Here is a 20,880-nt window from a genome sequence, read left to right on the forward strand (position 1 = left end):
TGCCCCCCCAACCCCACCATTACCCCCCTTTAGTTTATGTCCATGTGTCTCAAGTCCTTTAGGTTCTATATTTCCCAAACTATTCTCGCCCCCCCCATCTATTTTCTATCTACTGTCTATGCTACCTGTTTTCTGTACCTTCTCCCCCCCTCTCCTCCTCCCATTCCCCTGTTGCTAACCCTCCTTGAGATCTTCATTTCTGTTTCCACTCCTGCTCTAGCTGTCCTTTTAGTTTGCTTTCGTTTTAGGTGTGGTTGTTAATAACTGTGGGTTTGTTGTCCTTTCACTGTTCATGTTTCTTTATCTTCTTTTTCTTAGATAAGTCCCTTTAACATTTCATATAATAAGGGCTTGGTGATGATGAACTCCTTGAATTTGGTCTTATCTGAGAAGCACCTTATCTGTCCTTCCGTTCTAAATGAAAGTTTTGCTGGGTAGAGCAATCTTGGTTGTAGGTTTTTAGATTTCATGACTTGGAATATTTCTTTCCAGCCCCTTCTTGCCTGTAAGGTCTCTTTTGAGAAATCTGCTGACAGCCTGATGGGGACTCCTTTGTAGGTGACTGTCCCCTTAGCTCTTGCTGCTTCCAGGATTCTTTCCTTCATTTTAATTTTGGCTAATGTAATTATAATATGCCTTGGTGTGTTTCTTCTTGAGTCCAACTTTTTTGGTACTCTCTGGGCTTCTTGGATTTCTTGGAAGTCTATTTCCTTTGCCAGATTGGGGAAATTTTCTTTTATTATTTGTTCAAATAGTTTTTCCACTGGCGGTTGTGTCTTTCCCCCTTTCTGGTACCCCTATAATTCGGATATTGGAGCGTTTAAAGATGTCCTGGAGGTTCCTAAGACTCTCCTCATTTCTTTGAATTCTTGCTCCTTGACTCTTTTCTGTTTGTCCATTATTTGCTTTCTTCTGGTCCACTGCATTGATTTGAGTCCCAATTTCCTTTTCATCTCTATGGGATTCCTGTGGAATTCCATTCATTTCCCTTAATTTAGCCTCCATATGTTTCTCTAATTTGTGGCTGTAATCCACCAGATCTGTGAGGAAGGTGATGACCAGTGTTTTAAACTGTGCGTCTGAGAGTTTTGCTATTTCTTCGTCATTTAGATTTATCTCTGGGGCTTTGAGTTCTGCCTGCGACATTTTTGGTCTGTTCTGGCCCTTTAAGTGGGACAAGCGGCGCCTTGGAGTCCCAGGTCGCTGGGTTGTGACGCTGTATGTGGGGGCGTGGTCAGAGCGGGAAATGGCGCGCCGCCGCCGCCGCCACCGGGCGGTCCAACCGCTCACTCCCTCACTCGCGCAACCAGGCAACCACAGTCAACTCGTTGCCACCGCCTCCCCACTGTGTCACTCCCCCGGTGGGCTGCTCGGTGGCTCACTAGGTCCAATCCTGGGTTTGGAACCCGCGCGACTGGATTCGCGCGTCTGGATTCCGCGCCGGGGTCCGACCGAGCCCTCCTTTGTAAGTCCTCACCCGTCGCCGGTTTCGCCCCTTACCGGTCAGGCTGAAGAATTTGTTGTTAGCGGACTTCCGAAAAGTTCAGTTTTCCGTGTTCTGGTTGTGTTTTGTGATGCTAATATTTAGTTGTCCCTAAACTTGGTTGTGTGAGGAGGCAGGCACATCCAGCTAAACCTCCATCTTGGCGGAAGTCCCCCATTTTTTCTTTAAGAGCAGTTCCTGCCAGTGTAACCTGTGGGGCTAAGGATAAATTTCTTAGTGCATTTAGTGTACCACGAGTGACCGAACCAAAAAAGAAAAACACAAACAAACAGGAGTTCCCTTCTGGAGGACAGGTCCCCTGTGGTCCAGCCTCCCCCACTAGGCGAGAGTCCCAGGAGCCCGTCTGCATCAGTGACCAGCTGGCGTTGTTGTGAGAGGCTGTGTCGGGCCTCAGTGAATTTTTTTGATGACTGTTCCAGAGCGTTGGCCCAGTTCACGACGGCTGATTTACCAGCCCACCTGCTCACCTGTGCTGAGTGTTCAGCAGGTTGTGACCCAAAACCCACATGCCCCACCCTCCCTATTCACCCGATCTCAGCCAGAGCAGCTAATTTTTTCTTTTTTGCATGAAAAAAGTCCCCATAGGGAAACATCCCGACATGTAAGACATGAGACAAAAACAGCAGAACCACTAAGAGGCGTCAGAGTCCCCGAGGCCACAGAGTGTTCAGGGAAGGGGAGGAAGGTCCCCACGGGTGAACCATATCCAGGGTAAAGACTGAAGGCTAAAGATGTGAGGATAAAAACGGGGTTTTTGTAAGTAAATTCTCTTTCTGGGTCGGCCCTGTGTACATGCAGCCAGACGCTTCCACAGGTGTCCACAGTCACAGGAAACAAAGGATGTAATTACCATTGTGAGTTATTGAAGTTTCATTCATCTACGTTTTATATTTTAAAATGGTCTATGATAGAAATGAAAAACAAAAAATATCCTCCAGAATACGTGGAAATGTGTTCCCTACTCTGGAAACTTTCAGACTTTACACCATTCAGATCATTTAAAGCACAGGGTGCAAAGGCCCTGGGCTTCTGCCCTGGGTGACAGGGACCCCCTGGGAGGGGCTGAGCAGGAGGGAGGTGAGGGGGTGGGATGCTCTGGCTGCTGTGCAGAGCTCGGCCTGCAGGGGGCAGCAGCGGGATCAGGGACTCAGAGCACAGGGCCTGCCTTCCTCAGAGGGTGGTCAGGGGGCAGGCACCTGGCTGGGGCAGGGAAGTGTGGGCAGGTGGAGGGCTTCTGAGCAGGTTGGCACAGGAGAGCCTGGTGCTCCCTGCTGGCCAGGAATAAGGTACGTCCATTACGGCTCCATGTTTCCTGGCTGACTTCCATGGTGGGATCCAAGGTGAAGAGACGCCCCAGGGGCCATTTGCAGAGGAGGCTCTGGGGTCCCCAGTGATGGTGGTGGTGACAGGGCCGGGCCTGGGGAGGCAGCCTCTCCATGTGGCATTCTCCTTCCCCTTCCAGGTGGTCACTGCTCCCCAGGCCCTGCCGGCCTCTCTCTGTGCACAGCAGGTCAGGGTGGTGCGGTGCCTGGTCCCCCATCTGCCTGCCCTCGCTGTCTGCCTCACCCTGGTCCAGCTGCACAGCCCCTGCTCAGGTAGGACCTGCCCTGTGTCTGTGTCTGAATTCCTTACCTTTGGGCCCAGCCAGAACCCGGGACCCCTCCCACCCCTGCATGGCATGTCCTCACTGCACCTGTGTTAGGACTGAGTTCCCCTGTAGGTGTCTGTCACCTTGCCCTCCCTGCCTGGGACATGCCCTGGCCCTGCTCACTCTGACAGAGCCCCCCCTTTCTGATGACCAGCTGACTTTGCTGTGGTTGGACCCCCTGAGCCCATCCTGGCCATGGTGGGTGGAGACGCTGAGCTGCCCTGTCACCTGTCCCCGAAGAGGAGCGCTGAGAGCATGGAGCTGATGTGGGTGCGACCCAGCCGCAGGCAGGTGGTGCTCACGTACGCACACGGGCAGGAGGACACGCCGGCAGAGGAGTATCGAGGGAGAACTTCGGTTTTAAGAGAGGGACGTCACTGCGGGGACGGCTGCTCTGCGGATTCGCAATGTCACAGCCTCAGACAACGGGACCTACGTGTGTTACTTCCAAGACGGAGATTTCTATGCAAAGGCCCAGGTGGTGCTGCAGGTGGCAGGTGAGCCTCAGGTTTGCTCTGGGCTCCTCTCTGTGGGCCGGGGGCAGAGGCTGCAAAGCTGCCCCAGAGCAGGTGGGGCTGCTCACCAGCAACCCCCCCACCTCCATCTCTGCTCCTCTGAGGCCCATGGCAAACCCAGGTGTCCCCTGGGGTAACTTCATCCTGTATCCAGTACAGAGTCCCCCGTGCCACCCACCAGTCTCAGCAGGAGGCAGGAGGTTGGGGATGGGAAGGATGAGGACACCTCCCCGCAGTGGGAGGCATATGGGAGTTTGGGTTCAGTGTGACCCAGACAGTGGTGGCTGAGGGTCCCCCAGGTGCTGGCTGCTGTGGGTGCAGGAGGCTGAGCTGCAGGGACAACACCTGTGGGGTCCACGTCCCCTGCCGAACCCCCGGGAACACACGTGCAGTTGATCAGGCTGTGTCCGTCCTCGGTGCAGGGAGGGAGGCCGCTCACCTGGGGACGGGGACGCCGGGGTGTCCCAGAGAGAGGGCGTCAGGGAGCACTCTGTGCGGTTTGGAGGGATGAGGAAGCAGCGCTGTGCACTGGTGCCGACGCTGTCAGGATGGTGCGGGGTTGTCACTGGTCACTCTCAGCCGGCACAGGGAGGTTGGTCACTGCACACGGTTCCTGTTTCCTCTGTGCTGTCACCCAACCCTTGAGTGACCTTGACGTTGCCCTGACCCATCCCAGTGACCAAGCGCCTTGTCTGAGGTGCTCATGTCCAGGCGTCTGGGCTACAGTTTCCGTTCCCTGGACACAGCTCTGCTCTGTGGCTTCCAGTGCAGGGGGCCTGGTAGGGCATGGACGGTGTGGCCCCCTGGCCTTGAACCCCACGGCTACCTCCTCAGCCTGCTGTCCCTTCCTGGAGACCATGGCTCCCCTGATGGAGCCCTCCTTACAGGACTCGGTGTTTCAGGTCCTCACAGGGCTTCCTCCCCATCCTTGTGTTCAGGGGTGGGGACAGGTGGCAGTGAGTCCCCTCTGTCTGGCCCTGGGTCTGCCTTGTTCTGTGTGAAAGTCCTCCCTGCACACACTTCCGGGGCGTCCCTGCAGGGGGAGCCCAGCAGCCTGGCAGTAGGTGCAGCCAGAGCCTCCCGAGGGGCCTTGCACACAGGTCACCGCTCGGGCGGCCATGGGACACCGTGTGTCTCCTCCTGCTCACTGGACGGCATAGCCCCCACAGGACAGGCAGGGCAGATGGGGCAGTGGGTGGGACCCCCTTGGGTAAGGGGCACCACCTCCATGCTTGCCCAGGGTGGGGGAGGGGCTGTGCCTGGGACCAGCTTGTCTGGGGCATGGGGGAGGAGAAGCTGGGGCAGTCTGTGAGGGGACTTACAGGGAGCAGCCTCTGCTCTGGCCCAGGTCCCCCTGGATCCAGTACAAGGGTCCAGCCATGGTCAGGCAGTGTCCCCATCAGAGGTCAGTGTGTTGCACAGCACACGCTGGGAACAGCTCCTGGTGAGTCCCTGCTGGGCTGGTCAGTGTGGGTGCCCCTCCCTGCTGTGGAGACCCCATCAGTGAGGAGGGCCCCCACAATTCAGCTCTTTCCCTCCCCAGCACTGGGCTCCGATCCCCACATTGAAATGAAGGGCTACAAAGCTGGAGGGATCCATGTGAACTGCACGTCTGCCGGCTGGTACCCGCAGCCCCAAATCGAGTGGAGAGACGCCAGGGGACAGAACTTGCCTGCTAAGGCAGCGCCTGAGGCTGTGGACCCCCAGGGCCTTTATGCAGCCTCAGCCTCTGTGATCCTGGAAGAAGGCTCTGGGGAGGGGGTCACGTGTGTCATCAGAAACCCCCTGCTGGGCCAGGAAAGGTCAGCCATGGTTTCCATCCCAGGTGAGTGCCCTGCCCACTGCCCTGGACTCCTCGGTGCCCCTGGGAGGTGGTGCAGTGGTCTGCTGCTGGCCTGGGTCCCTACGGGACACAGAGGACACAGGGACCTGAGGCTCCTTCCCCTGAAGCGGTTTATGTCACAGACACCTTCTGAGCACTTCCTGTGTGTCACACGTGGTGTCAGGCAATGGGACTTGGGGACACATGGTGGAAGATCATACCACAGGAAAGGGGGAAATATGTGCATCCGAAATCTTAATGAAAGAGCTCATCTTCTTACAATATAAAGGACACAGTAGATAAAAGAGCAAAAATGGGAATCATCAGTTCAGAGAGAGGTGAAACTCACAGGAAGATGCCAAATCTGAGGGAACAGGGAAGTATTTCCACCTGTGAAACTGGCGCAGAAGCGAAAATGAGGTGGTGGGCGCCCCCTGGTGTTGGGCTGTGGGGAGACAGACCCTCAGACCTTCGTTCTCACAGGTGGAGAGAGGACAGAGCATGTGCACAGTCTGCATAGGGGCTGATTTTGATGCAACAAGATAAAATATATTTAGTTTTCAAAACTTACTGAAACCGGTGTGGCAGTGACCCTGTGTCAGGCCTGTACAAGCATTAACTTAATGCTCTCACTTATCTGGACGCCAGCAACAGATGGTGATATCATTAGTTTAAGGTCACAGTGCTGCTCAGGCAGGAGACCCGGGACTGGAACCCAGGCCCTGCAGCCCCAGAGTTCCGATCTTCATCACCAGGCTCTTCTGAGTGGGGGGCAGATGATTAGTGGAGGGGTGCAGAGGCGACTTCAGTGACACTGCTGCCTCGTACTCGATCTGATCCCATGGGGGAGGCAGACGTTCCAGGAGAAAGGTACTTACTGGGTGACACTAAGAGTTCTGGGCACTCTGGGGACAGGAAGGTCATTTCAGGGGCTGACGCTACCCCTTCGCAGACCCCTATAGGAACGCAGACCCTTGGAGGACGTTATTCTTGGTGCCGGTGGTGGTGCTGGTTCTTCTGGTGGTCCTGTTGGGAGTGTCATACTGCCTGTGGCGAAGTCAGAAGAGGATCCAGGCCCCGTCCCAGGAGAAGGGGAGAGAGCACGAGCTGAGAGAGCAGCGGCTCAGGCAGAGCTGCAGGGGGTGGGAAGCGCCCAAGGTGAGGCCCAGCTGCAGGCGGCCGCCTCCTCCCTGCCCAGCCCACACCCACCACCCGGATCCTCCTCTGTATCCCCTGATGGGACTTTTTCTGTTTATTTGCAGAGATGCTGCAGGACGAGCTCAGTGAGTCCCCATCCCCGTCCCTGCTGGTCCCCAGACTGGGCAGCTCAGCCTTTCAGGTGGCATGTGCTCCTTCCACTAGAGCCCGGAGCGGCCGTGCTGGGGAAGACCCCGCTCTGCTGGTCTAGACCACGGGGTGCACACAGGGCTGCACAGGGCATGGGACTGGTATGGCTTCCTGGGGCTGCAGAAACGTGCTCCCCAACTTGGGGTGAAAGACACGGAACCGACCATCTCCCGGATGTGGAGGCCGGAAGTCTGATCCAGGTGTTAGGTGGGAGGTGGGAGGGGGGCTGGCTTCTTCTGAGGCCCTGGGGCAGGTCCCGCCCATCTTGGCACTCACCTCGTCTCCAGTGGCCAGCTGTCCTGGGTGCCCCTTGGCGTGGGTGCCCATCAGTCAGCACCGGCCTCCGTCCTCACCCAGCCTCTTCCCTGTGGGTCTGTCTCCTGATGACCCTTGGTGGGCACTGAACGCAGGGCCCAGTCTCGTCCAGTACGGCTCCCTCCCCTGCAAAGGCTGCATTCCCAGGTCCCAGGGGTCCGGATGCGGACCTGTCTTGCTGGGTCCAACCACAGCCCCCCTGTCTGGGGTGCCTCTCAGAGTTGGGGGCGGAGCCTGCACCTGACCCCACGAAGTACTTTCCCTGCTGCCACATGGCCCCAGCCGACCTGTCACATGAGGTGGCATTTCCCCCGAAGTGGTTGGGCAGGGCCATGGTGCAGGCCCATGCCACCAAAAGTCACAGCTTTGCTCTTCAGTCACAGGGAGGCACCCTGCCCAGGGACCCAGAGCACGGCCAGCCAGCCGCCGGTGGGGACAGCACACCACTGCTGGAACACCAGGGCGCAGCCAGGGTGCCCTCTGAGGACTCTGGGGCGAAGCTGCAGGAAGTGGTGCTCGCAGGAGGCGAGGCCTCCCCGGAGCAGGCGCTACAGACCCAGGTGGCTCCAGGGACCGGGACCAGGCTGGGGCAGGAGCCCTCTGTGCCCCAGAGCAGGTAAGGGTGTCTGGGCAGGTGTGACGGCAGGGCCACCTGCCTGTGTGCAACACGTGCCGAATGCATGCAGAGTGCAGGCAGTGCCGCCCTGTGTCCCCTGACTTTCTGTCTGAGTTTCCAGGGTGACCGCCACGCAGCTCCACAGACCAGGCAGCTTAAACAACAGAACGTTACTGTCTCCCTGTCCTGGGGGCAGAGTTCAAGTTCCCGTGGCATTGTCCCCGTATGTGTGTCCATGTCCCTAAACGAGGGCACCGGTCTTGTTGGGTTAGGACCTCATCTCCGCAGGTCACATCTGCCGCGACCCGGTTGCCTGACTAGGCCCCACTCCCGGCTGCTGGGCTTAGGACGTCCACATCTTTGGGGGCACAGTGCTACCTGTCACCACCCCTACCACACCTGTTGTCCCAGGGAACCACGCAGACCCAGGGACCCTGCTCTCCGAGGGTCCAGCGCTGGGAGGGGGCTGCCTGGTGTAGGCCCGACTTCTGGGCCCTGACCCCTCAGCCTCCACCGCCCACCGGCCTCCCAGGTCTTGCGGCCCCAGTGCCTCCCTCTGTGCCGTGTGTGTCCTCCACTGGGGGTAGGCCCGGCGGCCATGAGTGACAGAGGCCGGGCACATACACAGCACCCTGTGGCCCTGTGGGACAGATGTGGGCATCATGTCCAGCCTTGCCCGGGAGAGACTCACTGTCCTTTTTCAAATGAGGGGCTGTAACAGCTGAGTACAGCTTGACAGGATGAGCAGACATCCCCTGCCTGGCCCTGGGGAGCCGGACCCTTCAGGAAGGGGGGGACTGTGTGCACAGGGTCTCAGAAGGGTGCGGAGCCTGTCCAGCGTCCAGTACAGGCTTGGGTGTCCCTCCAGCGCAGGGCAGCAGGAAACTCAGTGTTGCCGGGGCCCAGGCAGTGTCCTGGGGGAGTGTGACCCAGAGAGCAGGTGGGCTGTGACCCCTGCTCCTGAGAGGCCGGGCCACGTGCCCAGACACTGACAGTGGACGGCGGTGTGGAGGCCCAGCTGCCCCCGTCCACGGCTCCCACCCCAACTTGGGAGGCTCTGTTTCCGCAGGAAGCCGCCTGCTGTCTCCTCTCAGAACTATTTTGTTCCCTTCTCTCCACAGCAATATGAACAAAAGTAGGTGTCGAAGGACAGGTCCCCTGAGAGTAGGTCACCCAAAGTCTTCCTTTATAGTGACCGTTCAGGGCTGTGGTCAAGACCCAGTGTCCTTCCTCCTGGGAAGCGGGACCCTGGGCCCGCAGGAAGCTCAGGGACGTCCTGTGGGCATCAGACTTGCAGCCCGACACTCACTGCCCACATCAGGGCACACGGGCCTCCCTCTGTCCAGTGTCAGTTCTGGCTGGGAGGACAGACGCAGGCGGCCCCACGTTACTGCGCATCCACGGGTTTCAGCAGGGATGTGAGTGGCCGGTGGGAAGGCCTGGGTGACTCTGGCCTGGTCAGTCCCGGGGGCTGCGTCACTGTTGTCATGGGCAGGAGGGTGCAGGCCTCCTGCAGCTCAGGTGACGGGCCAGGTGCTGCTTATACTCTGGCCCTCTGACAGCTCAGGGGGACCCCCCATGTGACATCTGAAGGTGGGGCAGTCTCAGCCCAGCGAGGTTACAGAGCTGGCCCTGCTGCCCCCACAGCCCCTCTGGTCCCGCTGCACAGGAGGGGGCCGCCTCAGAGGACACGTCACCCCCGGGGCTCCCCACCCTCGGGCCCCCAGGCCCTTCTGCCAGACTCACTGGTTCCATATGAAAGAGTGTTGGGACTGTCAGGAGCCCGGCCAGGTCACGTCCTACTGTGCTCTCCTGTCCCCGAGCCTGGTCCCTCCTGTGAGGGCAGCCTGGGCGCCCAGGGCCTCCCCCCACCCAGGGCGCCGGTCGCCAGCTGGACACTCACAGTGCTCAGCCCACGCCACTCCTGCCTTCCAGGAACGAGGCCAAGTCCCCCTCCTTGATTTTCTTTTCTCAGCCACGAACAGGGTCTACTTCGAATTCGGGCGAGAGGTTCCCAAAAGTTGCTGGAGGATGATCATAAGGTTGGCAGGGCTGGAGGAGAACAACATTGTCATTTGTGAGCACGAGAACCTGGGGAACCTGCCGGAGCAGCACCACGGGATGCTGCTGTGCTGGCAGAGCAGCTGGGGCGGGCAGCGGCCCCCCCCCAGGCTCATGGCGGCCCCTCTGTGAGATGCGGCTGCGGGAACGTCTGGGAAACACCATAAACAAGCGGGCTGCGGAGGATATCTCAGGGAGTGAGGACACAGAGCCCCGAACTAGTCAGCAAGGGCTGTGAGACAAGTCAGTCCGTGAGAGACAAACCAGCGGCCACTCAGCTGTCACTAGGTCAGCTGGGGGGGGGCATGGGGACAGTTACTGACAGGTACCAGCTATAGAGGCCTTTGTACAGTTCTTTAAGTGGTTAATTATATGTTTTTACTAACTTTCTTTACATACTGAGATTTGTATCTTAAATAGTATTTTCACATGCTTTTATACTTTTTTTCAGCAGTAAAATTTATATTCTAAATCGTGTTTTCTGTCATTCCTGTTACGTGAACAACTTTGGGTGTTTTGTCCTTGGGAGGTGACATCCTGTACAGAGTCATGGGCACCTTGGGTGTGTTTTGTGGGTGCAGGGCCCTGAATCAGGGACCAGAGCCTGGAGTGTCCCCTTGTGTGTTTTCTGGTGTCCCCAGGGCCTCTGTCCCTGGGAATGACAGCACCGTCCCTCCAGTGCTCCCCTGAGAACGCGCCCACCCTGCCCCTTGTCACTCACCCCGAGCAGCACCAGTCCTTGGAGATGCTCCCACACGGTCGTGCACTCCCGTGGGGCGCCGAGCACCCTCAGCCCCCACGTAGTCCCTCAGTGACGTCACTGCCACTCCAGCTGGCCTCTCCCACCCAGAACCGTGGGTGTCATCCCCACAGGCATCTCCCTGGGCCCCCTCACCCCAGGGTGTGGTGGTCCCACGTCCCTCCCCAGACCTGTGTGCCCGGCCCCCTAGGCCCTGCCTCCGCCTACGCTGCTGCCCGTCACTGACTGAGCTCTGTCCACTCCGGCTCCCTTCCTGCCTCCGAGAGTCCAGTCTCCTCCACTAGCACTGGACTGGGGGTCAGAGCAGGGATCTGGCCACCGCCCTCCCTGCACCCACCCTTACCCCCTGGGGTGGGTCTCTGCCATTCCTTGTGTTCCCCAGCCCGCACCCCAAACCCAAATCTCTTCTGGTGTTGCTGCGTGTGTTGTGGTCACAGTGAATTTGTCAGCAGCTTCCTTCTCCTGGGTTCATTTGCAGGACAGTCCACTCTGCGTGGAACGCACGCCCCGTCCACCCCCAGTCCCTTCCTCTAAGCCTCCTTGGAACCGGTCATCCCTCAATGCTGACTTCAACACACCTGCGCGAGATGACCGGTCCCTAACGCTGGCTTCTCTTGGGGGCACTGTGACCTCAGCACCTTGCTGCATGTGGGGCCTCAACTCAGGACTGTCCTACCTTCCAGCACCAAAGGTCCCGGAAACCTGGCCCAGGGCCCAGGCCACTGCCATTTACAGACTACAACTCCCAGCATGCAGAGGGACAACGGCGTCCTTGTCATCAGCAGTTGCCTAGGGACCTGGCGAGTCCAGTAGGCTAGCCAGGGTCCAGGAGAGCAGGTACACTGAAGGGCAGGGAGCAGCGTGCAGGGGCGCACAGAGGCCATAGAGGGACGTCCGGGACGGATTGCTCCAGGTTCTAGGAATCAGTTGCTGCTGTGCACGCCCGGAATTCTCAAGTGGCAGGTGACTCGAGCGAGCTAGGTGACTGTTCTCTATGGGGCTCTTTGGTGGTTGACCCCGGCCGGGTGTGTGGGGGGACTGGCCCCCGGACCAGGCATGTGGTGACCCCAGTCTCAAGGGGCTGGTCTCTGGACCACACAGGGCCCCCAGACAACCGCTGGTGCAGGAACAGAGGGTGGTGACCCTATGTGCCTGCAGAGCCGGTGGCTTTGGGGACACTTGCTTGTGGACACTGTTGTTTCCCTGGTCCTCACTGTGCACACAAGAGGCTTGGGAGCCCTGATTCTCACACCGGCATGTGGCCCCTCAGACCAGTGCAAGCCAGGCCCAGGATGGAGCCAAGAGCTGCCCGTGAAAATGGGAGGTTCACTGGGGAGCCTGGTGTTGTTGGTGGCACCTCGCCAGGACGGAGGAGTCCGGTAAGACACCTGAGTGGGACATCCTGGAAGAGGAAGGCCGGTCAGAGGTGGGGACACCCGGTGCCGCTGACCGCCTGGAAGCCTCTGCACCCAGCCAAGCACAGATCTGAAGGAGCCGGCCCAGGACATCCCCATTGCGACAGCCACCTCCCCGTGGAGACAGCCACCAGGTGTCCTTTCCTCCCTGACCAGTTTGGGCGGGATTCGGTGGTGTCTGAATTTTGGGCCTTCTCAGTCCCATGGCCTCTAATTTAGCAGGGCCAGAGCCCTCCGGGGCCTCCCCCAGAACGGGGAGAGGGGCTCCCTTCCCGATTCCGTGCCCGGCGCACTCGGCAGTGGTTGATAAAGCTCAGCACACGCTGGGGGGCCTCCAGAAGCCCCCCAAACACACTCCGGGTCCGATTTTCCTGACCTTCCAGTTCCGGGCCAACCCAGCGGCCTGACCGAAGCAGCACCGGGAAGGTCCTGCTGTCCTCTCGCGTGACCTAGCAGCCCTTCCCGCACACCCAAGGTCTCCCTTCCTGATCGTCCCCGGGCAGAACCCGCCACACTTCCAGGGGGACAGAAACACACTGGTGGGTCAGAGAGTCCTGAGTGGGTCCCTGCTCAGCACATCCGACAGCCTTCCTGTGTGTCATGGCGGGTCTCGTGCTGTGTGAGCTACCAGGTGCCGCGTGGTTATCCCACCCTGAGATGTGTGGGGCCCAGGGTGTGGGGGGCTCGAGCCGGGCCCTGGATCGCAGCCTTGCGTTTCCCCGCACTTTCAGACTTAATACGGATTCTCCCAATACTGGTGTTTTGGAAACATGGCTCTTTCTGGGGAAGAAAGGGTAGAGAATCAGCTAAGTGTCATCACTGGAGGGACTTGGTTACACGCGACCCAGTCACACTCAGCCATCCAGACACATGTATGTCGATGTTTTAGTCCCCGAGTCTTCCAGCGGGCACGAACACCCCTCATTCGCCCGCTGGCTTCCACAGCGACACCCCAAAAACCCGGGCTGCGGCTTTCAACGATGACCTTGGGCAGGACCACCTGGAGCCGACGGCCTTGACCTGCTTCCACAGGGTGAACTGACTGAGATGGCGGGGCGCTGCCGCGTCTCACCCTGTTCCCCTCAATTCTTCATCTCCGAGGGCTGAGGTCATTTTCAGGTTCAGTTTGTCTCCAGGGCATTAGCCGACACATCCAACCTGCGGTCCCTGGGGGGATAGGAAGCGCTCTCACTGTGGTCCAAGCCGTCGGTGAGATTTCACACTCGGCAGCAGAACTCCTGAAGGTGTCTTCTCATCACAACGTCCCACCGACAAATCCTTTTTTTCCTCTGCTGTGTGTTTACTTTTCTTCAAGTTGTTCAGGTAGGTTCTCTTCATTCCCCACCACTGTCCCCCGCCCCCCACCTCCCACTCCTCCCCCCCCCTTGGCTGTATCCCTGGGTCCTTTACAGGTTTTGCTGTGAACACTTCCCCTTCTTTCTCTGTTATCACCCTTCCCCCTCCCCTCTGGTTACAGCCAGTTTGTTCTTCATTTCAATGACCCAGTTACATTTTGCAGTCTTGTTTGTTTTGTTCATTACGTTCCATGCAGAGGTGACACCGTGTGGCATTTGTCCCTCACCGCCTGGCTCATTTCCCGTCACCCGATGCTCCAGTTCCATCCACGCTGTCGAGAAGGGCAGGAGCTCCCCCTTTCTCTCCACTGCGTAGGATTCCACCGTGGAAATGGTCCACGGTGACCTGATCCCCTCACTCACCGGTGGGCCCGGGGCTGGTTCCAGCACTTGGCTGCTGTGAAAGGTGCTGCTGTGAACGGTGCGTGCGTGGGTTCTTTCGGACGGGCGTTTCAGGGTCCTGAGTGAATGGTCCCCGCACTGGAACTGCCGGGTCAAAAGGCAGCTCTGGTTTCAGTTTTTTTAGGAAGTTCCAAACTGTTTTCCATTAGAGCCAGGCGTGTGCTTATCAGCGAAGTGAACTACACTCCACCTCAGTTTCTGGATGAATTCGACACCTGGGGGCTGGGGCTGAAAACCCTTTGGAAGCCTCGTGCGGGGTTGAAACGGATCCATCGATTCTCTGGCCCCGTGAAAACAGTGACTGTACGAGGCAGTAACACGAATCCCGCAGACTTTCACTGAGGGGGCCCCTGAGGCACGGACCCTCGTGCGTGGGAAGTGGGATGAATTTGGGGCCCACACTCTGGGGCAGAGTCCCATCTCTGCCACTTGGGGGCCTTGGGCGGTGGGGGGAGTAAAGCTTTTCTTTCTTTTTTTAATTTTTGACCCCTGAGCCTGTTTTCTCATTTGTGAAACGGGCATAATTCTCAGCCTTTAACTTTGCATCAAGGACTAGCGACCTCCCTTCGCCAGGGGACAAGTCCAGGTGAAAGCTGGTTTCTGTCAGTGGGAAGGTTGCGGCTGCATCACGACATCGCGCTGCAGTCAGAGGTGGGCGCACGCACCTGCGTCACATGTGTGGGGCTGTCTTCCGAGGTGGTGGGTTTCAGGAGCTCAGGCTCTGTCTACTTTCTGACCCCCTGGGGTGTGGGGACAGCGGTGTGGACTCCAGACACTCAGGAGCCATCAGGGTGAGCCTGACCGTCCCCTTATCAATTTCGGGCCTCAGAAATTTTCCTAAACTCTCAAAGTGTGTTTTTCCATTGAAGAAAACCGGTGTGATAGGAGTGTCTGTTCACAGTTCTCTGAAAGGTCGCCCTGGGTGTGGCGTCACACCTGAGTCTCGGCCCAGAGCCGTGTTCCAGCAAGACAGGCGGGGACACAGTGACGTGGTTCCTGCCGGGCGCCCCCTTTCCACAGATCCTCCTGTGGCTGAAGCTGCTTCCCCGTCCCGACGCCTCTCTGATTGAACCCTGCGCCCTGTGCACACAGGGGCCGGGCCTGCCTCTCGGTTCTAGACCTCGTCCCCGGGACTGAGTCCGTCCCTCGTAGGTGCTGGTGGGCAGGTGTGGAGTAGGGGGCGGGTGAAAGGATGATGCACACCTGTGTGAGTTCACGCCGACAGAGACGGAACAAGGCCTAGGGCGGCCGTGCTAGAAGTTCACTTACCCGGCCGCCCCCTCCGGCTGCTCAGTGAGGTCTGCCCACCTTCCCGAGTGTGTCAGAATCCAGCATGAAAAGACTCGGGGCGACATAGCAGGTAGGAAGGACCTTAGTCAACAACCTGGTGTTGTGCACGTGAGATGTTGCCAGGCCCTGGCTGCTGTGGCTCAGTGGACTGAGTGCCGGCCTATGAACCAAAGGGTGGCCAGTTCGATTCCCAGTCAGGGCACATGCCAGGTCCCCAGTAGGGGGTGTGCGAGAGGCAACCCCAGCTGGATGTTTCTCTCTGTTTCTCCCTCTCTGCCCCTCTCTGTAAAAGTAAAAGTCTTTTCAAAAAATGTTGTTAAGGTAGATTTCATGTAAAGCACTTTTACTCTAAGAAAAGGAGAAGCAGAAGGTACCGTTTGGAGGTCCTGGCACGTTTAGGACCCCCTGTGGCGGCAGTCCCGGGGAGGACACACGTGTGCACACTCGTCACGCCGAACACGTGGAACGCGTGCAGTCTCATCGTGAGCTGGGCCACCTCACGTCGCCGGCCTGGCAGACCCGCTTTGGGGCCGCTGCGCCCCTGAACCCCAGCAGCGTGGGGCTGCCTGGTCGCTGGGAACGCCCTGCCCCCACGTGGGAAAGAGTCTGTCAGTCTGTTTGTTCGTGCAGACAGACCTGGAAGGATCTCATGATGCCGGATAGAGCCATTATCCTTGACTTCTCCCCGCTGCCTTTCGTGGGGAGGACAGGTGACCAAGGTCCCTGTGGGTCCGAAGCTCGGACCGGCACCCGCCCTCCAACCCGGCCGCCGTTTTTAAGGGTCAGGTCGTGGCCTCGGAGCACAGTAAAAGGCGGGAGGACATCATCACGTGGATCTTCATGATCGCAAGGAAGGAGAATGCAAATGAACAGGAAATCGTGGAGACTGAATGAATTATTATCGTCCCGATTATGAATTTCCGTGTGGCTTCTAAAAGTGCACTAGCCCGGAGTATCGGGACACGTGAACATATTTGCCAGACACCCTGCGGAGTGGAGGACTCTGGCGCCTGCTCCTTGTCCCCACTAAACTGACAAAGGGGAGGTTTAACTACCCCCCAGGAGGCCAAGGTCACAGGAGTATGCAGGACGGTAGAAGAGAGACGGTGAGTGAGCATGTGGTCACTGTCATGTAATTGAAATGACCCTAAATGTCAGCTGCCCCGGGGGCCCTGGAAGGAAGTGCTGCCTGTGACAAACCCCCCGAGACGCCCAGGCAGAGGGACAGGATCTGCCTCGGCAACAGGGGCCCACGCGGCTCGGAGGGCCCGGGTCCTCGCATGTCCCTGCAACAGAGGATGTAGCCCTGGCTCACTCTCCCGCCCGCCCCCACTCCCACAGAACACGCGGGCTCACTCTCCAAAGGGGTCGACTCTGGATGGCTCTGGCCTCGGGGTCCCTGGGCGCCAGTGGACTGGTTGAGACTTTACGTGTTTCATCACCATGTCCTCGCCTCCCCTCCTCGGTCACCTTCACGCACGGAGGGATCAGGCCCCTCCCAGCGGGACCCCCGCCACACTCACCACACTCAGGCAGGCGGTGCCTGGGAGTCAGAGATGTCCCCCAGCGAGGGGCCGCCTCCCGCCGGCCAGCAGGCCGCACCGGCACACCCACCGACAACAGGGCTGGCACGGTGGTGGGGCGCAGGGAGCCCCGTGCCCTGCTGGTGGGGGCGCAGACTGATGCCCCCCCTGTGGAACAGTGGGGAGTGTCCCCAGGACCTGCAGCTGGATCTGCCTGTTCACCCAGCGAGCCCACTGCGGGGATCGCACCCTACGGACCCTGAAACCCAATCCATAATCACCCCTGCTCCCCACGTTCAGAGCAGCACAGTTTACAAGGGCCAAGTGCTGGGAGCAGCCAAGTGCCCACCAGTGAGCAGACCCTGTCCTGCCCGTCCTGCCCTAGGCCTTGGGGTAAAGACATGGACGTCAGGGCCCTGCCCTCCCCCTTTCCAGCTTGTCCCTCCTCCTTCCTGAGCTGTGAGCGCGGGGCCACGGCCTCCCTCTGCAGCGGGCTGTGGGGTCTGTGCCGGCTGCCCCACCCTCCTTCACTGGCACCCTGGGCTGTCCCAGCAAAGGCAGGCCACCCACTCTGGCCCTGGTAACAGAGCACTGGGGACGGTGGTCCCAGAGTGTGGCAGGAGGCAGCGCAGGGAGCACCCCAAGACTGCAATTCCGTTACCGGCCGGCAGTCAGCACCCCGGTTGCCAGGAAACGTTTTTTACCAATTGGGTAACAGAATGAACAGTAAACTGAGGCAGGGAGGAGACAAGTCTCACACACTAACTCAGCCGTCCTGAGCCTGGTCTGATAATATCGCCAGGTGTTCAAACATCATAAACCCCGTGTTTGAAGAAAGAAGGGACGTCCTTAAAATTCTGTGTAGCGTCTCCACTGTCTGGGAGAGAAGGCCTTGAAACTATGCTTTCATCCCAGGGCCTGGATGGGGAAGAGGGTCCCCGGTGCCCAAAGAAGGAGCCCATAAAACAACCTTGGTTAACTGCCTACCTCTGGTCACTATCTGTTTTCCGAGGGAGTCCCTGATGCTTACAGACAGAGCCCATAAATAACTTTGGAAAGTGCCCCAATTTTAATTAACTGCCCCCTGTCACGTATTTGTTTTACAACAAGATGAACAAGTGGAGTCTGGAGCAGAATAAGGATTTGGGCTGACAGACCCCCACACATCCCTAAGTCTGGGTAGTCACGTCCCCCCAGGAAAGGGGCCGCCGCATGTACCCGTTATTCAGTACGTAACTTTTTTCCCTCCTATCCCACCAACTATGTAGTCCTGAGAACAAAGGACTCTCTCTCTCTCTCTCTCTCTCTCTCTCTCGGGGGCTCGGGGGCTCTGGCTCTCGGGCCACAGGCTGCCTGGGGGCTGGCCACCCTGGTCTTCGGCTGCTCTTGCTTTGGCCGCCCTGCTTTGCCCTGAAACCTTGCTTTCACCCCTAGTCTTCCCAGTCCTGTTCTCTTCCCTGGGAACGGGCCACTAGTAAACTGATTACCTGCTACTGGATTTGCTGGTCGGTCATTCTTTACCTGCGTCAGCAAGAACCGGGCCTCTCGGGTCGACAAGAGGAGCCGATGGAGGGGGTGGGCTGGGCAGCAGGGCAGCAGGTGCAGTCGGTGGGGGCCACCCAGGCCCTGTGGCCCCAAGTCCTCAGCAGTCTCCTGGGCCAGCTTGTCTGAAACCTGCCCCTCCCGGGATCTGGGGTGACTTTCCTCAGGGGTTTTTTGGCAGGACTCCAGGTGACTCAGTGGGTCTGGGGGGGGGGGTTGCGAATTTTGACCTCAGACTAAAATGCCCAGGTTGGCAAGGGTTAAGGCTGCTCTGCCGCAGCTGTGCCTTCGTGGGAGAGCAAAACAGGACTCTGCCGCGGGCCTGCCACTGCCTCTCTAGCTGCTTTCTGGGCCGGCAGAGGGACCAGGAGCGGCGGTTCCTTCCAAAAACTCCTGACCACGGCTCCACGGCCCCATTGTAGCAGCGCTGTACCCTCTTCTCCATGGTCCCCACAGCGGTCACAGGGGAGCAAAGGGACAGGCTGGTCGGGCTTTTGGGTCCTACACACTGTCCGACCTGGAGGAGTCTCCAGCGTTTCTCACTTTGTGATCTGGAGTTTGGGGTCCGAGAATAAGCCCCGAGCTCTCCAGAAAGAAGTTGGGGGGCCCGGGGGTGGAGGAAGCATGGGGCTGGTGTCTCACAGTCCTGGACAGATGCCACCGTGCTGTGCTGTGCAGTGCTGTGGGGCTCTGAGCACCCACACGAGGTCCTTAGTGAGTGACTCACGCCCCCGGGTGTGAGTGAACCTGTCCAGGACGTCAGAACGCCCTGCACTGAACAGCGAGCTCTCAGCCGGCAACAGTGAGGCAGGATCAGCCGCCTCCCGAACCTTTGTTAGAAGCAGGACGGACCCCTCTCCTCCAGTTCCCAGGCCTACGCACAAGGCCATGGTCATCCATCCGGGGGAAACAGATCAACTGTCCTCCCAGTGGGACCAGGGCTGGTTCTGGGGTGAGGGCTGGGGGCTTCCTGTGACCCCAGGACCCTCATGGGGTCTGTGATCACAGCATACAGTGCTCCCCAAAAGTGTGCTGGGGAAGCGCCCCACGGAGACACCATCTGTTGGTGACAGTGTGGACCCAGGTGCCTGGGGCCTAGAGAGACCTGGAAGCAGGAACAGTGAGTCTGTGTCACCCCCACCCCCAGGTGTCCCGAGGGGACGGTGGTCCTGCAGCAGTGCAACTCCACGGCGGACACCCTGTGCGGCCCCCCTGGCCCAGGTGAGAGAGGGTCGCCCTTGTTCAGGTGTCTGTCTGTCTGTGGAGAAGAGAACCCGTAACCCGGGGAGAACCGTCTGACGGGGGGCTGGGGGAAAGCAGTGCAGCTCCGACTGGTTCCCTTCAGCCCTGGGTCCAGCAGCGCTCCCCTCCCCTCGGCCCCCGGCAAACCCGAGTTACTTTCTGGGACGGGTTCCCCCATTCAGGACGTGTCATGCCACGTCCACTGCCGCGTCCACTGTTGGATCCCTCTCTCCGTGACAAGGTCCTGAGAGGGGGTGTAAGACTTCAAGGAAGCAGTTTCCAACCTGGTGGACGTGGCATGGAAGGCCCTGCAATACCTATTGTGATTGCGCTTGCTTTGGGGATCATGACCCTTTTTGCTTTAATCATTATGAATACCCTGGCAGTGATTCAGATAGTGTGCCTGGACCTTTCCCGGCTCAATGAACAGAATAATAATATCATACTAGAAACGTCAGGGAATATAGGTACAAAGAAACAACCAGAACAATCTGAGAATTCAAGCTTAATCAATAACAGACCATTGGAAAAACACCCAAGATAGAAAACTCTAGGAAATCAGGAGATGATCTCACTGCTTTCTTAGAGGGAATCAAAGTACAAAACATGTCTATAAAAGAACTCCTAGAGAAACTTAAAAGAAGTACCCTTGAAAGCCCCCTGCAACATAGGAATAGCCCCTCCTTTGCCTTGAATAAGATATATATATCAACTAGACAGGCAAAGTAATAACAAAAGCTAGTTAGTTATTACAAACTAAACAGTTACTAGGGAGTCAGAATTTATGGTACACAGAAAAACATTTTAAGCAAAAAAAAAAGGTAGATAGCTAAGTTAGCCATCACAAGGGCCTTATAATAAATCTCCTATTTTCTCTACTCAATCTAGCGTATCCTTTTGCCCTATGACAAATTCTGAGAAACTTTAATATACAATAAGATACTTCTAATTGTCTGATTAATGGCTCTCCTAGTTAAAATAATCTTTGTTTTTTATAACTAAATCTATGGGAACTTTCGTACTTTTACTGATTACCTTCGTCTTGATTTTTCTGCTTAAATGATCATGTTATACTGCAAATGTTATTCACTACCTAAAATGAAAATATAAAAGCCTGCTTGTACTTGCAATCAACGGAACAGAGCTTCACTGTCCTTTGAGGCGTGTTGTCGTCTGTTACCCAGCGCCGACGCCTACCCTCACCTGTGGGACCCCTTGACCTGCTGCGGCCGGACCCTGGCAGTGTCACAGACACGGAATCCAATGACACGTGGCCTTGTGTGCCCAGCTTCTCTCGTTCAGGCTGGAATCCCCAGCCCCTGGGTCACAGTGAGACCTACCAGGGCCTCACCTCTCTGTGTGGCCGAGTGACACACAGATGTAGGTGTAGACAGACCCGTGTAGTGCTGTTCACTCTCCTGCTCATGGACTCCGGGACGTTTTTTAAACAAACAGACACTGAGCCCTGACAACTCTATGACAAGGACGGCTTCTCAGTAAGTGGTGTTGGGGACCCTGGACGT

General features: G+C 57.9%; 1 protein-coding gene across 1 annotated transcript; it reads left to right on the forward strand.

Annotated features, from left to right (window-relative positions):
* The first annotated feature begins 2,990 nt into the window (after positions 1 to 2,990).
* Positions 2,991 to 7,522, forward strand: LOC119057539 (butyrophilin subfamily 3 member A2-like). The gene is given in 5 exon segments (XM_053658088.1): positions 2,991 to 3,099; positions 3,307 to 3,524; positions 3,526 to 3,649; positions 5,211 to 6,647; positions 6,752 to 7,522. Coding segments are annotated over 3 exon segments (867 nt in total). The 5' UTR covers positions 2,991 to 3,099; positions 3,307 to 3,347; the 3' UTR covers positions 5,777 to 6,647; positions 6,752 to 7,522.
* The last annotated feature ends 13,358 nt before the right edge of the window (positions 7,523 to 20,880 follow it).

The sequence above is a fragment of the Artibeus jamaicensis genome, unplaced genomic scaffold (genome assembly GCF_021234435.1).
Source record: "Artibeus jamaicensis isolate MK-2021 breed Jamaican fruit bat unplaced genomic scaffold, CSHL_Jam_final scaffold_537, whole genome shotgun sequence".
Taxonomy (NCBI): domain Eukaryota; kingdom Metazoa; phylum Chordata; class Mammalia; order Chiroptera; family Phyllostomidae; genus Artibeus; species Artibeus jamaicensis.